This window comes from Crocodylus porosus, unplaced genomic scaffold (genome assembly GCF_001723895.1).
Source record: "Crocodylus porosus isolate Cpor-Errol unplaced genomic scaffold, CroPor_comp1, whole genome shotgun sequence".
Classification (NCBI taxonomy): Eukaryota; Metazoa; Chordata; order Crocodylia; family Crocodylidae; genus Crocodylus; species Crocodylus porosus.
In genome coordinates, this window is record NW_017728920.1 from 13,487,923 (window position 1) to 13,503,906 (window position 15,984).

Consider the following 15,984-nt stretch of genomic DNA (forward strand, 5'->3'; position numbering starts at 1 on the left):
TTTTACTTGGGTGGTACTGGTTCTGTTTGGTCACAGGATGGCGCGCGTAGTATATTTAATTCTACAACTTTACTAAAGTCAGCTAATCTCATTACTATAGATACTTTATCTTTTGTGCTGGGCTGTCAAGGTCAGTTTGTTTCTCTCGTATGGAACCCAAGTAATTTGAAATGAGGCACAGATAGGGGTGTGTATATGCAACACTGTTAATACAGAGGGATAAATTACAACCACAGAGTTTGTTGTGTTAGCTTCTGACCCTTTGTCATCGGCATCTGAAATCAAAGACTTTAATCTTTGACAATAGTGACTCTCAGAACCCATCTACACATTACACTTATGGCATGTTTAACTAATTAATGGCACCTGAATTCAGGGTTGAGAAAAATATGGCCTGAGGGCTGGATCTGGCTGAGGGAAGGTCTTTGTCCAGGCCGCAGTAGGTCCCTTAGTGTCCTCGCCCAGGCACAGTCTGGCTGTGGCATGTTCTGCCACCCCCTGGTCATGCAGGAGGACTGGAGTGACTCTGCAGATGGACTATACTTTTAGGTAGCCCAGGTGGCAGGCAACCCCTTCTTTCTGGTGCTAGCATTGGTTCTAGCCCTGCAGTACTAGCAGGAACCAACGCTACACAGCTCCAACCCCACACACCCTGCTCCCCACTCACTCAGCAGTGGCAGCACAGCACAGAAGCTGTTGCTTAGCCCCAGGGGAAAGTGTCCCCTCCCCCTCCAGCTGCTGGCAGTTCTGTGCTGCACCCACACAGAGCCTGTGTTGGGCTGCCCTGTATTGGACAATGGGGAGGCAGCCATGATGGCAGCAGAGACACAGGGAAGCCCAGAGCAGGCTCCAGGCAGCTACAGCAGGGAACTGCCAGCAACAGGAGGGGATAGGACTTTTCCCCCACGCTGAGCAACAGCTTCTGTCCAACACTGCCACTACTCAGCCTGGGCAGGAAAGCCCAAAGCAGGCATGGGGTGTGTGGGGTCAGGGATGTGTAGCATGGGTCTCCACTGGTACCATGGGGCTGGGGCAAGTGGTGGTGGCAGTCTAGCTGTGGAGCTGCCCTAGCCCCACTGCATGCTCAGGGGTGGCAGGACATGTCACAGGCAGCTGGTGTGAAGTAGGTGTGGGGTGGGCTAAGGCAGGGATATGCCTGGGTTCTGGTTGAACTGCTGTGATACGGGTGAGTCCAGAGTGGCCATGGAGTGGGGATGGGGCTGCACGCTGCTGGCAGTGGTAGCGAGGTGCTGCAGGGCGTGTGGGCTCTGGGATGTTGTGGGGGGGATGAATGGCTTGGGGGTGCATGTGGGGATCCAAGGCACACTCCACCATAACCACACCCTCCCCACACACAGTCACACACCCCACAAACACTGCATCTGCCTACACCCTTCCCTACATGCACCCCACCACACACTCCCCCATGTACCTCTGGGGGGAGCCACACTCACTGCTATGCACACACACCCTGCCACACCCACCTCACAGCTCCCTATGCACACCCCACCTCACAGAATCAGAGAATCATAGAAGTAGGGTCAGAAGAGACCTTGTAGATCTTCAAGTCCGACCCCCTGCCTGGGCAAGAGAAAAAACTGGGCTCAAATGATTCAAGACAGGTAGTCATCAAGCCTCCTCTTAAAGACCCCCAGGGTAGGAGCCAGCACCACTTCCCTTGGAAGTTGGTTCCAGATCCTAGATGCCCTGACCTTGAAGTAGTTCTTACGGATGTCTAATCTAAAACTACTCTCCAACAACTTATGGCCGTTATGCCTTGTTATGCCAGGGGGCACTAGGGGAAACAAGACCTCTCCCAAATGCTTCTGATCCCCCCTAGTGAGATTATAGATGGTCACCAGGTCCCCTGTGAGCCTCCACTTGTGAAGGCTGAACAGGTTCAGGTCCTGCAGTCTGTCATTGAAGGGTCTGCCCTGTTATCCCCGGATCATGAGGGTGGCCCTCCTCTGGACCCACTCAATGTTGTCCACATCCCTCCTGAAGTGGGGCGCACAGAACTGGACACAGTACTCCAGCTGTGGCCTGACCAGTGTTGCACAGAAGGGGAGGATCACCTCCTTGGCCCTGCCAGAGATGCACCTGTGGATGCACGACAAGGTGAGCTTAGTCCTGCCAACCGTGACCTCACATTGTTGGCCCATGTTCATCGTGGAGTCAGTAATGACTCCAAGATCCCTTGCCTCCATGCTCTTAAGAAGGGAATTTCCCATCTTATAAGTGTGCTGCTGGTTTCTACTGCTCAAGTTCAGCACCCTGCACTTGTCAGTATTGAAACACATCCTGTTTTTGTTAGCTCACCCCTGTAATCTATCCAGGTCTTGCTGCAGTCTTTCCCTCCCTACTAGTGTGCTCACCTCATCCCAAATTATGGTATCATCAACAAATTTAAACAGGTTGTTTTTCACCCCATCCTCCAAATTGCTGATAAAGAAATTGAACAGCGCAGGCCCAAGGACCGAGCCCTGGGGGACTCCTCTGCTCACTTCTCCCCAGATCGTATATGACCCGTCCACTACCACCCTCTGAGTATGATCCTTCAGCCAATCTGCAATCTATCTGACTGTGTAGGCATCAATGCCACAGTCGCCCAATTTTTTAATGAGGATGGGGTGGGAGACAGTGCCAAAGGCCTTGCTGAAGTCCAGAAAGACTACATCCACGGCAACACCTGCATCCAATGCGTTTGTGACCTGATCATTAAAGGCAATCAGGTTGGTCTGACATGACCTGCCTCTAATGAAACCATGCTGGTTGCCCTTCAGCATCATCCCTGAAGCCAGCCCATTGCAGATGTGCTCCATGATGATCTTCTCAAAGAGTTTCCCTAGGATTGAGGTAAGACTGATGGGCCTATAGTTGCCCGGGTCCTCCCTCCTTCCTTTTTTAAAGATGGAGACCACGTTGGATATCTTCCAATCATCTGGCACCTGGCCCAAGCACCACAAGCACTCATAAAGCTGTGCCAAGGGCTCTGTGATAACCCCTGCTAGCTCCCTCAACACCCTGGGGTGGAGAACATGTGGACCCACTGATTTGAACATGTCCAGACCCTCCAGAAGTTCTCTAACCCAGTCCTCCCCAACCTGAGGTCTGGAAGCATTCTCCTCAAGTCTGTCTTGCATCAGGGTGGGGAAGTCCTGGTCCCTGCACAAGAAAATGGAGGTGAAGAATTGGTTAAAGAAGTCTGCTTTCTCCTCTGGTGTAACCACCAGATTGCCCAGAGGATCTTGCAGGGGCCCCACATTTCCCAGTGCTTTCTTCATCCTCTCTATATATTTGAAAAAGGACTTTGATTTTGGATGCAAGTCCTAGCTCTATGTCCACCTTAGCTTTCCTGACAGCCCCCCTACAGACCCAAGCAGAGGAGATAGCACCTCCCTTCCACTGGTTGTACGCTGCCTTTTTGGCAATCAGGCATTCCCATACACCCTCAGTGAACCAGGGGGGCTTTCGGGCACTCCTCCCCCCTTGCTTTTTGTTGGGATGGTCACCCCTTGGGCCCTGAGTATCGCCTCCTTAAGGAATGATGACTCATCTTGGGCACTGAGTTCCCCTTCTCTCGTGAACCCCAGTACCTCTCCCACTAATCTCCTCAACTCGAAGTTGGCCCTCTTGAAATCTAGGGCTACCGCCTTGCTGCAGGCCCTTGACACCCTGCACTGGATGGTGAATTCCAGCAAGTGATGATCACTATCACCCAGGTGGTCAAGGACCTGCAGGCTTCTTACCAAGTCATCGCCTGTGGCCAGGACCAGGTCCAACAGGGCATTTCCTCTGGTAGGACTGTGCACCTCCTGAATTAAGTGGAGGTTCTGTATCTCGGCCAGGAACCTCCTGGCACGGTCGGACCTGGCTGACTGTTCCTCCCAGCAGATGTGCAGGTAATTTAAATCACCCATGACAACTACATCCTTCCCCTTAAGTGCCTCTGCAAGCTGGCCCAAAAATTCCTGGTCCAGCTCCTCCCCTTTGTTGGGGGGTCTGTAGTAGACCCCCACCATTAGATCCCTCTCCAACATGGCCCCCTTGTATCTTGACCCAGAGCACTTCAGCTTGCCCCTCTGACCCCATTTTGCTGGCAGAGGATGTGTATTGCTCCTTGACAGAGTGCCAGACCCCCACCTTTCCTTCCTTCTCTCTCCCGCCTGTAAAGCCTATAACCCCTAATGCTAACTGCCCAGTCATGGGATGAATCCCACCAAGTTTCTGTAAGCCCTATTATGTCTGGGTCTGAACTGGCTATTCTGAGGGTGAGTTCTTCCCGTTTGTTCCCCATACTACAAGCATTGGTATATAGGCATTTAAGGCCTTGCCTAGCTGCGTGTGCCACCCCCTGATCTGGGAAACTGTTTGGATCCCTGTTTCTTTCCAGGGCACTGCTTGCATTTGTCACCTGTCTTGCTCGGGTGGTGTCTTCTCATCTTCCTGCGGCCCCCTCCCCCTGCGACACTAGTTTAAAGCTCGCCATATGAGATCAGCCAACCTGGAGAAGAAGCTTGCCTTTAGGAGAGAGGTGAAGCCCATCCCACCCCAGCAAGTCCCCTGCCCAAAAGCATGGTCATTATCAAGGAATCCAAGGCCTGCCTGGTGGCACCAACTGTGTAAGCACCGGTTGACCTCGCCAATACAGGCCTTGTGTCACTGTCCCCGCCTACTCACCAGAAGAAGAGAGGAGAATACCATGTGCATCCCCGTCTCCTTCAGCTTGTCCCCCAGAGCCTAGAAATCCTTCATAATGTGATCAGGGTTGCCCCTGGCCGCATCATTCATACCCATGTGGATGACAACCATGGGGTACTCGTCTGCAGGTCGGATGTAGGCTGGGATCCTTTTCGTTATATCTCCAACCCAAGCCCCAGGCATGAAGCAGACCTCTCACGTCATGGGGTCAGGCCAACAGATGGGACCTTCTAGTCCTTATAGGATGGAGTCTCCGATGACGAGGACCTAGCATTTCTTCCTGCTGGTGTTTGCTCTCTGCCCATTCGTTATCATGTGGGGAGTGGCATTGTCCCTGCCGGAGGCAATTTCACTGTTTTTCTCCATCATAGCTGCCAGGGCATCAAACCTGTTCCCCAGGTGAACCTGGGGAGCTTCCACCACTCTAGGCCTAGCAGCTCTGGATTTGGACACCTTTTGCCACTCCTGCATTGGATATGTCTCCTGTGGGGGCTGTCCAGTGGGTGACCAGGCCTGCAGAGAACAGAAATAGGCATCGATTTCATCCTCTGCATCCCTGATCCCCCTCAGCCTGCTCACCTCAGCCTGGAGCTCCCTCACCTCCTCCTCCAGGGCCCCAAGTCATGCACAGGAGGGACAGGCAAGGGGACCACCAGGCCTCACCTCCCCAGGACCCCACCAAGCCCCTCCCCACAGACAGGGCAAGGGGCCACCAACCCCGCCATGAGCTCTGTCTGGGTGGAGGCCTCAGAAGAGCCCATGGCAGGCGGCCGTGCCAAGGTGGGGCCCCTGGCAGCTGCGCTCCACATCTGCACCATGTCTACAGAGCTGTGCGTGCTGCTTTTACTGACTGGAGGTGCCACTCTGGGCAGCTACCTCATGCCTGCCTTATGTGAACACCGGTGCAAACGCCGGTGTGCCCCTACAGAGCGTGCCTGTTTGCGCATGCTGCCCACTCATGGCTCGGGAGTGCAGCTCCCTGTCGGGCAAGCTAAGAGGGCTCCACAGATTCCCTCAGCCACCCTCCTCCTCCACACACCCCACAAACCCCATATCCACCTCCACACACATCCACACATCCCCAGAAACCCACATACCCACCCACATTCACACACCCACACACCCTCCTCCACACCCCATGTACATGCACATCCACACACACACACGCTCACAGCCTCCCACAAACCCCATATCATCTCCTCCATACCCCCCACCCTTGCACACTCCTCTACAATGAACAAGAATAAGACTTCATCTTGAGCTATTATGCAATCACCTCTATATACACCACACAAACACACACAAATCAGGGAAAAAAAATTTAAAAATAAAATTAGAGTATGTTATTGTCAGTGTTTGATTTTTAGTCTATATTTTTTCCCCAGTTCCAAGATGGCAAACTCCCTTCCCAAAAAGGAGTACTTCTGGCGCCAAAGGGAGGGACTTCCAGTGGCAAAGGTCAGGGTTAAGGGCTATGATGTCCAGTCCCAAGATGGAAACCAGGAGGCAGGGCACCTGTCAAGGGGCAGGGCTACCCTTGCAGCCCTTGAAAGCTTGCCAAAACTCATGAAGTGGCTCTCCACCTGAAATAATTGCCCGCCTCTGCCTTAAGTGGCTCACCCAGCCACAAGTTCAGTTAATTAATGGCATGAAAAATGGAATAAGCACCAAAGTTAGTCCACAAAATGTGAAATTACTTTTTAGCTGCTTCCTATCATGCAAGTAACTGTGTCCAGGGGGCCCTGTAGGTGTGATTGAAGCTCCCATCTGGAGGGTCCATGTGCACCCCCAACCCTGGGAGCACCCAGGTAACAGAACTTCCAAGTGAGTGTGTGGGGGGAGTCCTATGCAGCCCCACAGCTGGGAGATTGCAGGAACTGCAGATCCACAGCTATAGGGATGCATGAAACCCCCCAGCACCTGGGAGATCACAGCACCTGTGGTCTTCCTGCCATGGTGAACTCAAAGGGCCCTCATAGCCTGGAGCCTGGGTCAGCTGATGGGGCTTGCAGCTGTGGGAGCACATGAGCTCCTAGTCAGGGGAACACACAGGCTCCCAACCAGGGGAACTTGCTTCTTGCCAGTGCAGGGGGAGACCAGGATTGGTGTCTCCCTGTGCAGGCAGTAAGAAGCGATGGGATCTAATATACAATCCACACAATTGTGCCTCCTGCCATGCATGTCTGACATTGCAGGAGGCACAATTGTGTGGCTCATGCACTGGATCTCATTACATCATTACCTTCACATGTCAAGGAATCCTCATGTTCATTTCTGAAGAATGCCACAGCTTTAACAAGGGGCATAAAGAATGCCTTCTTTGAGAATAGCACATATCTCAGTGGTTAGAGCACTATCCAGGAAGGTGGAAGACATGGGCTTAAATATGCCCAGAAGAAAAAACTGAACCTATGTTTCCTTCCGGTCGAATATCTTAACCACTAGCCTACATGTAAAAGAAAGGGGAAACACCAGCACCTTAATTTTAAAATAAATGGTGCTTGTATCTGCATTTTGTGAGAAACCTAGTATCTTCATTGTGTGTTTGATGTGCTCTGAAAATGAGTCTCCTAGGGGATTTAGGCAGAGGAGAACCAGGCTTTTGTCATAATTGGTTATTGGCATAGGGGGAGGTGCTGAGCTGCTCAGCCCTGTGAAAATAATGACAGTTCTGGGCATGTGCAGAAACATACCTCTAATTGTCTAGGCAATTTTCAAGTAAAACAAAAAGGTGCCTGTAAAAGTTAGTCACTTCTGCTTGAGTGGCAACTGAGTAAAATACAGTGCTAATGCTGAATAGTAATTTTGGACTTAAACACACAACTCATGTCATATCCAGAGTTAGATGCTTATAGTGATTTTAGGATGTGGCTTCCAGTAAAGGCATAAACTACTGGTTCTCTTTTAACCCATTCCATTTAAAATTCATTCATACTTGTGTTCATCATTCTGCACCCCTTGCAGACTGAAAGGCTTTGTCTGTATTGGTGTATTAAAAGGATAGGACAATCCTTTAACTTCCCGTCCATCCATAAGGACTTGGAGAAGGCAATTAAGCAGGATGGTTGGGGCAAAGAGGCATCAGTTTGGCTCATGGGTATGCAGGAAGCAGTGGAGATTAAAAAAGCAGTTGACATTTTTGTACCTGGAAAAAGATATAAGCCCCGTCTTTCATGCCTGAGCCTGGATTCCTGGATTAGCAACAAGGTAATTGTTGGTGCTCCCTGAAAGCAGGTGTCCAGTGCAAATATTCATTCCATGGGAGTCCAATTCCCTGATTAACCAAATTCGGTAGTAGATTTAGGGGGTGACATCTCCTGAAGAAGCTGGCTAATAGGGTAGAGCTTCTAACTGTGGTACAGTGAGGAAACAACCCTTGTTTCCAGGACTTTACTATGATGTAAGGAGAGGACACAGAAATTTGCAGTGGGCTGGAGGCCAGCTCTGGAGTAGAGTGAAAGAAGTTCTTCAACAGGTGAAAATGATTAGGAAAGTAACTTTATATTTTTCCTGTAGTTCCAAGGCAATTCACTAAGGAACAGTTAAGGACTTTTTAAGATAATCTCTCTTACATTGCTTCAACATCTGTATCTCTGCCTTATTCCTACCTTTTGCTCTTCCTCCCTTTATTGAGCACTACAAGATGGTAGCCTCATATTTCCTACATTTTTGCTTCTGTCTCCATTTCCCTACAGCCAAGTCCATGTTGTTTTTTTATGCCCAACCTAACATCCTGTGGAGATCCCCTTGCTAGTTGAGAGATTTTAAAAAAACTAGCAACACAAAATGCAATTGAGAAAACAGAGTAGAAATGAAGAGATGGGATGGGTGAGGGATTGCTTCCATTTCTTCTTCTTGATACAGAAGTTGTGATCAAATAATCAAACAAACCAACCAGCACTCTTATACCACAATCAATAATCAAATATATTGTTATTTCTTGCCATGTTTTATGCAGTGAAGTTTATAATTTAGCCTCTCCTTTCTAAGAATATAAATATTAGCCACTAAAGAATATTTAACATCTGCTCTTTTGAAAAGATGTGACATATCTCAGCATGTCACATTTGTTGCAAGGGAAATGCAGTTACAAGAGGCACTGACAACTATATACATCAAACATAATTTTGAAGGCCACAACTAAATGAATGAGTATTGTCCGGTCAGGAGTTTGGACTTGCTTTGTGTCAGACTTTGATCTGGACAATTTCCCAATGGTTTTTGAAGGAAACAAGATTATAAATCTTTTTACTGGTGTCTGCAAAGGCACAGCCTTGAACAGTGAGAAATTCTGCTCTGGATTTTATTTCACCAAAATGCAGTCCAGGGTATAATGCAAATTAGCGAACCTTAAAAATTCCAAAGATTCATTTTGGAAGAAAAGCATTCTGTGTGCTTGTCAAAACTACTTAAGGCTGTAAATTTTACAATGGGAGTGGGGGGCATCTCTGAAGTTGGTGAGGTTTCTAGTGCTGTACACTTCTGGTTCAGTCAGAAACAAGCAGCTTTTACTGGCACTTTCTCATTCATGTTTCTGGTATTGGCTGAAATTGAATTGCAGAGACCTAGAAAATGAAAGTTCATGAGGAAAAACTGAACTGTTCCACTGGATGCTGCTTTCCAGTTCTCCCTCATGATTTTTCCCAATCCCCTCATCCCACAAATAAGAAGATTAAGCTGGTCTTGATTTCAGGTTTGGGTCCAGTTTTAATTTATCTGAATTATTTTGTCCTCTTAATTATATGTTTCTGGGGAGTTGCAGCGAAGCAGTAGTTGCAGGGGACATCTGGAATGCCAAAATTAATCAGTGCAATTCCACAGTGAGCCCCAATTTCTTCCGTCTTTTATAAAACTTCAGTGTAAAGAAGCAGAAAGGAATGTCCTAACCAGTTCAGAAATAGTAGAATATGCCTATACCAGTCAACTTTTAATACCTGGTGTTAAAAAAATAAAATTGTAGTACATGACATGCAAAAGCACCCTGGAAAAAGTTATGGAATGAAAACAGCCACAGGGCTGCTCTAACTTACATGAGGGTGTAGGTTCAGATGAAGATGATGCAAAAGTTGGCTTCCTTTCCACAATCTTGGCACTGAACAATGCCAAATGTCCAACAAAAAAAGAAAGAAACTTGGGCAGGAGAAGATTATTATTTTTCCTAATTAGATCTGCAAAAAGACAAAGAAAATTTAGATGACCAGGATATAATTTCAAGTCACAAAGATACAATCTCTATGGCCGGGAACAGACATTACATATAACCAGGTTTAAGTGATCAGAAACTGGTTTAAACCTGTAACAGAACACATATTCAGTGTACATAAACCAGTCTGAAAATGGCTGAAACCAGCATTCCCTCTAAGCTGTGCGGTGTGTGTGGCCCGCATGGCTGTGCATGCCACGCAGCTTAGAGGGAATGCTGGCTGAAACTGGTTTGAGATAAACCTGGTTGAATGTAGTATCATAGTATCAGACTTAACTGATATGGCTCAACCCAATTTATGCAACGTCTGTCCCAGGCCCCTTGGTGGTTTAAGATGAACCAGACACCCCCAGCATCCCGGCATGCTCTCTGGGCTGGGTGGAGCTCTCTGCTCCATAGCAGGGCTGGCCCCTCCCCTCCGCTTCCTGGCTGCAGCTCCGGCCCAGACTGCAGGCATCTGCCTGCTCCCTTTCTCCCCTTCCTGTCCCTTCTGCCTTACAAACACCTCAGCACTACCTAGCAGACCACGTGCTGGCTAAGGTCCATGCTGAGGCAGAACAACGGCAGAATCAGTAGGTATCTAATAAAGCCTCTTTAATTTCTTAATGGGGTAATAAACAGTATTATCAGTTCCCTGCTGGGGGAGGCACCCCTCCCTAATCAAAGCATCCTGCTGGGGCCTGGCCACCCTCCCCTCAGCTTGGCATTGGCAGGGAAGGAAGGGCTGCTCTAGTGCCCACCGGCTTCTAGCCTGAGCCACTGCAGGCTAGAAATGTGCCTGCATTTATTTCTTCAGTCCAGGGAGAATGTCTGTTCAGTTGGAAACTGGTTCAACCTAGGCAGGTTAGACTAATCTGCAAAGATGGGAAAAATTCAGGCTCAGGCTTTTTGAATGTCTATCCCTAGCCTATAGGCTCTCATGAGCTAGATGAAAAATGCATCTTTTCAAATATGAATTGGAAATAAATACGGGATTCTCCTATCATAGTATCAAAGGTAATGATATTACAGTACCTGAATATTGTTTCAGAACAGTTTAATTAGATAGATAGAATTTGAATTTCAGACTCTAGGATGAAAAAGTATAACTTAATGTCTGAAATTCTGTCCCAAAACTATAACCTGTATAAAACAGTTAATAGAAGTAGCAAAGCTTGAATTTTGTGAGAGATCTGATGATGAAAGTTATCTTCCAAAATGATGAAGATGTTCTTTCCTCTCTTCAGAAAGCAGCTTTATTTGAAATGTTGACCTTCTCACCCCTATTGTCACTTGTAATCTCATTCATATTCACTAAACAAGAGACAAATACACAGTGAATGCAGAAATGACTTATGTTTGCATTCAGTGGATGACTGTCTTGATCTTTTTGCAAGGAGTAATTTACATTAATATAAAGTATTAATGTAATGTAATATAATGTATTAATATAATGTTAATGTTTCTTCATCTTGCTTTATGCGACTGCCAGTAAAGAGTAAGAATATTAACGAAATTAGGTTGCATAAATACATAAAGTGAAAAAGATTTAGTAACAAATTAAATTTCCCCAAATATTTTTCCCACAACAGTTAGTTATAACTGGACTTAGAATCTTTCAGGGGATTATTATTGTTATTGTTGTAATTATTATTAGTTTAAATCACAGAGGTGAAAGTAAGTCAGCCTGTCTCATTTTTATTTTTTCCATTTTAACAAAATGTACTGTTGAAGTCAGGTCCTAACCCAGATTATGGTATTCTGAAGAAATTGTGTGCAGTTTCAGTAAGATACAGAATTCCCCAAGTGAGTGGGTGTAAAGAAGCATTTTTTAAAAAGATTCAGTTTTACTTTGCCTTGAATATTTTTCAGCAAAATAAAAGAAGAAATGAACAAAAATTCATTAATATAACTTGAACACAATGACATTCAGTACAAATCAAGGATGTGAAACCTAAAGCTTTGGACTTCTGACAAATTAGATTCATTAAACATCTGAATACTGATTAAAGCTTACACACAAGTGGGCCAGTTTCAACACTGTTAAAGACCTACTAGCTCCCACTTAAATTGTTAAGAAACTGGAGGATTAGAAGACTTAACCTTAGGATCCTTTGAAAATTTTGCTGCATGGTACAGATAATTATTTACCTATATTTTTAATAGCCTAACAAGACATATTTTAAGAGCCTAGCAAGTCATATTTTAATAGCCACGACAACAACAAACAATTGATTGTCCTACATTTCAAAAAAGAGTTTGCCATTTTGCACACAATTTCAGGAACAATTCTGTGCTTATACCTAGTTTATGATTCAATTCCAAACTGCTCTGTAATATTAGAGGGAGAAATGAGGCTCAACTAAAAATTAAGACTTTTGAATTGGACTAGACAACTTATCACCACAGCAGGGTTTATGCATACAGTTGAAAGAGCGGAGCTTAAAATTAATCTCTGTCCATTGAATTTCCCATCAATTTACAATATGATGACATTCTCTGGGCATCCTCACATATTTTCCATTATCTTATGGACTTTTACTAGCATGGTTACGAGCAGTGATCCTCAATATCGGGACTGAAGGCATATATCAGAGTCATGGCCACACCACCTCCTTATAATGATAAATGGGAAAGGAATCTGAGTGTTGGATGTGGGTCATAATGTGGAAAATATTGAGAACCAGAGATATAACAATATAATGAAAAAATATACATCATACTATATAATGAAAAACATGAGCTATAAAATATTTTTAAGTATACTGGTCCTTTATTCTGTCAGGTAGTATCTGTAGCTGCTTTGTTTGCATTTACCAAAATACGTGAGAATATCAACTTTAAATCATGTACCTTTTTCCAATGGGATGAAAGATGACTGGAGTCCAAATGTAATAGCTTACAACTGGTTGCTTTGAAACCTCAGTTTGTTGACCAGTCATATGTATCTCCAAGGATAAGTGCTTTGGGAAACCCCAGCCAGAGTGTGTGATAATTTTGAAAATTTGATTTTCAGAAATATGATTTATTTATAAAAATTAGTCCTTGAATATATATAATTAGATGAAGCAAATTGTACAGCTTGCAAATAAGTCAATTTAAGACTTAACAACTAAAATATGTGAAATAAATCAATCAAATTAAATATTTTATTCTATTTTAATTTCAGTTTCTCAGCAATGTATTCACCTGCATGCAAATGACTACATTCGATTGTGATTGACTAAAAGTCTAAACTTTTTAATTTTATTTTAATTATCTGATTATGTTTTAAAATCTTTAGATAAAAAAGCAGTTCTAAAAGCTAGAGAAAATCACTTGTTGGAATTATATACAATTTCCATAGATGATAATGTCTTCATTCTGTAATGCCTTGTTGTTTAGTACTAAGTAAGGATTTATTAGGGTGATATCTGATATTGGACTGACTGCATAGTTGGGATAGAGTCAGACAAACTTTCAAATGCAAGACATTCTTCATCAGTGCTACTCCCTCTTTTGACAAGTTGAATATAATGCAGCTATTTTTGCTGGTTAATGAGGTATAGGTAATTGTTTTTATAGTATCTATTTTGTTCCCACATAGCAAAGTATTCTCTCTAATGCAACTGAATCAGTGCATACCAGCGAAGTGAATACCTTTAACAGCAGTACTGTACAGCAATCAAGTTGCACCATTTTATTGCACAAATTTATCATGTGGTTTTATCCAATAAGTGGCACCTATTCTCCTTTAATAGCAGTCATCTACTCTACATTTAAAAAAATAACTAAGTAAAATAAATAGATGCATGGCTGCTTTTCTCTATGGATTAATGAAGATGCTCCTTTCTACTGAGTGTCTGTTTTAGAACATCTGGATCCTTTTTTATTTTTTCTGCACTTTTTTAGAAACCAGAAAAGATGAACTATGGTACCCAGAATTACAAAAATAAGTAATTTTTTTAATTAGGATTCAAATGTGAAAATAGTATGTAGATGAAGCAGGAAACAAAAAATTACAAGAAAACTATAAACCACAGTTTTGTGTGTGTGTGTGTGTGTGTGTGAACAAGTGTTCATATTACTTGACTTAAGTTTTGTGGCTTGCATCCAATCAACCTAAACCTGAGTCAGGTTGTGCCACATGTAGGCATTTGTATCAGCAGCCTGAGATAAGTAAGTTGGTGGGAGTGAGGGGCTGACGGGATTGTGGAGTCTGGTAATTCCAGGGTTGGTAGGTCTGTGGGAGAGAGGGCTGCAGCAAGTGGATGGCCTTTTCCAGTTCCCAGGCTCTGCAGGCATTAGTAAGGCCAGGTTAACACATCTTCAGTCTGTTTAACCCAGGCTGATCTGACATTAATTCACTTCTGAGGTGAAGTAACTGTAGATCAGGTGCACCATTTTTCAGTTGATTTAAGCCCTATGAATGCTTTCCCACTTAGCCATTTAGATTGGTCTAAACTCAGTTAGGGCAATCTAAAAGTAAAGCTTGTAAGTACCCTGTTTGTGTGTTAATTTTACGTGCTGCTAAACATGCAGTAAATCATATCCTGAGGAAATTTATCCACCAAAAACTCATTTCAGGTTAAGGTCCACTACTAAGATAGATGGTTGTTTTTATGAATGTGTGAAAAAAAGATCCTAAATAGATTTGATTCTTGATGGGGTGGTTGATACTAATTTTTTGTCTGGGTAGAGTTGCATAGTATTATTGTATAATTTTCTTTGTGCTGCCTTCCTCTCTGAAGTTTACCTCTGCTTGGAAAATACAGGTTGAGTAAAAAGTTCTCATTGATAAAACATGCCTTAGTATTGAAAAAGCACAATCTTAAGCCAACATAACTTTTTTATAGTAAGATAATACTCTATTTTCATCCTTTTTGTCACATATAAAAGAGCAACTAACATTTTCAGGAAACAGAATGCTCATCCAATGTAATAAATTAACAAAAACACATTGTGGAACATTGCTTGAGAAGCAACGTGTCATGAGAATGTCTTGAGTCCCTAGAAGCTTTATTTATTTGGGTGGCAGACTGTTTTCTGAAGCAGAATTACTTTCTGTTGATCTCTCATACATTAATATCGTATTGAAAATTTGGCATCTTCCTCCTGGGTGCCAGTCTTGTGTGATAGTAATAGAATTGAAGGTACAGAGAGGCTGACAGTGGTAAATGGGTTCTCTAATGGGAAAGGAGTGAATGGGTATAGTTTGAAAGAACAATTGTGTATGTGTCCATAATCTCATTTAACTTCTGAACTAAACTCCTAATTATGTTTTGCAGGATATGAATGATTACTCCCCAGTATTTAGTAAAGCTCTCTACAGAGGAATGGTTGCTCCTGATGCAGTCAAAGGCACTGTTATTGCTACAGTTTCAGCTGAGGATCAAGATCCTCCGGTAAGCCAAAAGGTTCTATTAATACACTTGCACCTAAGAGGGAAAAATCTTTAATCCTCATAAGTGACCTAACCCTCTCAACAACAGAGGTGATTATTATGAATTTCACACAGCAGTAGTTCACATACATTTTTATGCCAGCTTGTCCTTTGTCATCATAGATGTAGGCTGTATTTCAAATGATTATTCCTGAAGCTGGAAAATCAACGATGCAGCTTCTTTTCTACAAGAAAATTTCATAAAGTTCTTTATCAGGTTTCAGAGAGCAGATGATAAACAGGACTAAGCAGGAAGCAAGACCATGACTGTCTGAATTTGGAACAGCTCTATGACCTGTAAAGAAAACAAAATGGAAGTTTGCAAGGTTGTCATTTTCTTGATGTGCAGTCATTGTGAGTTTCCAATCCAAGAGTCATAGCAGTGTTTTACAAAACAGCATGACTCATTAATAGCTATTATTGGACATGCAGTATTTGAACTGTGTGTGGTTGATTTGGAGATAAAATGTATTGCTGCCACTGGTTTTTATCACCATTTCCTAATGAAGCATTTGACTGACAGTATTCTCCATATTTTCTTTACTTATTAGCTGTTCTGAATGGAAATATCTATTTTTGTAATTGGAGTTGATGACCAGCAGGAGACTTCATGCTTAGGGGCAACCAACATGGGTTCATCAGTGGCAGGTCCTGTCAGACCAACCTGGTGGCCTTTTAC

The 15,984-nt window shown here is 44.2% G+C and overlaps 1 protein-coding gene across 3 annotated transcripts in view; it reads left to right on the forward strand.

Annotated features, from left to right (window-relative positions):
- The window catches only part of PCDH15 (protocadherin related 15), a 904,082-nt gene that overhangs the window by 668,342 nt on the left and 219,756 nt on the right, over positions 1-15,984 (forward strand). For all 3 annotated transcript variants that reach the window (XM_019538590.1, XM_019538589.1, XM_019538591.1), the window contains one exon: positions 15,151-15,267. In XM_019538590.1, coding sequence (XP_019394135.1) covers positions 15,151-15,267 — 117 coding nt within the window. The remainder of the gene's footprint in view (positions 1-15,150; positions 15,268-15,984) is intronic.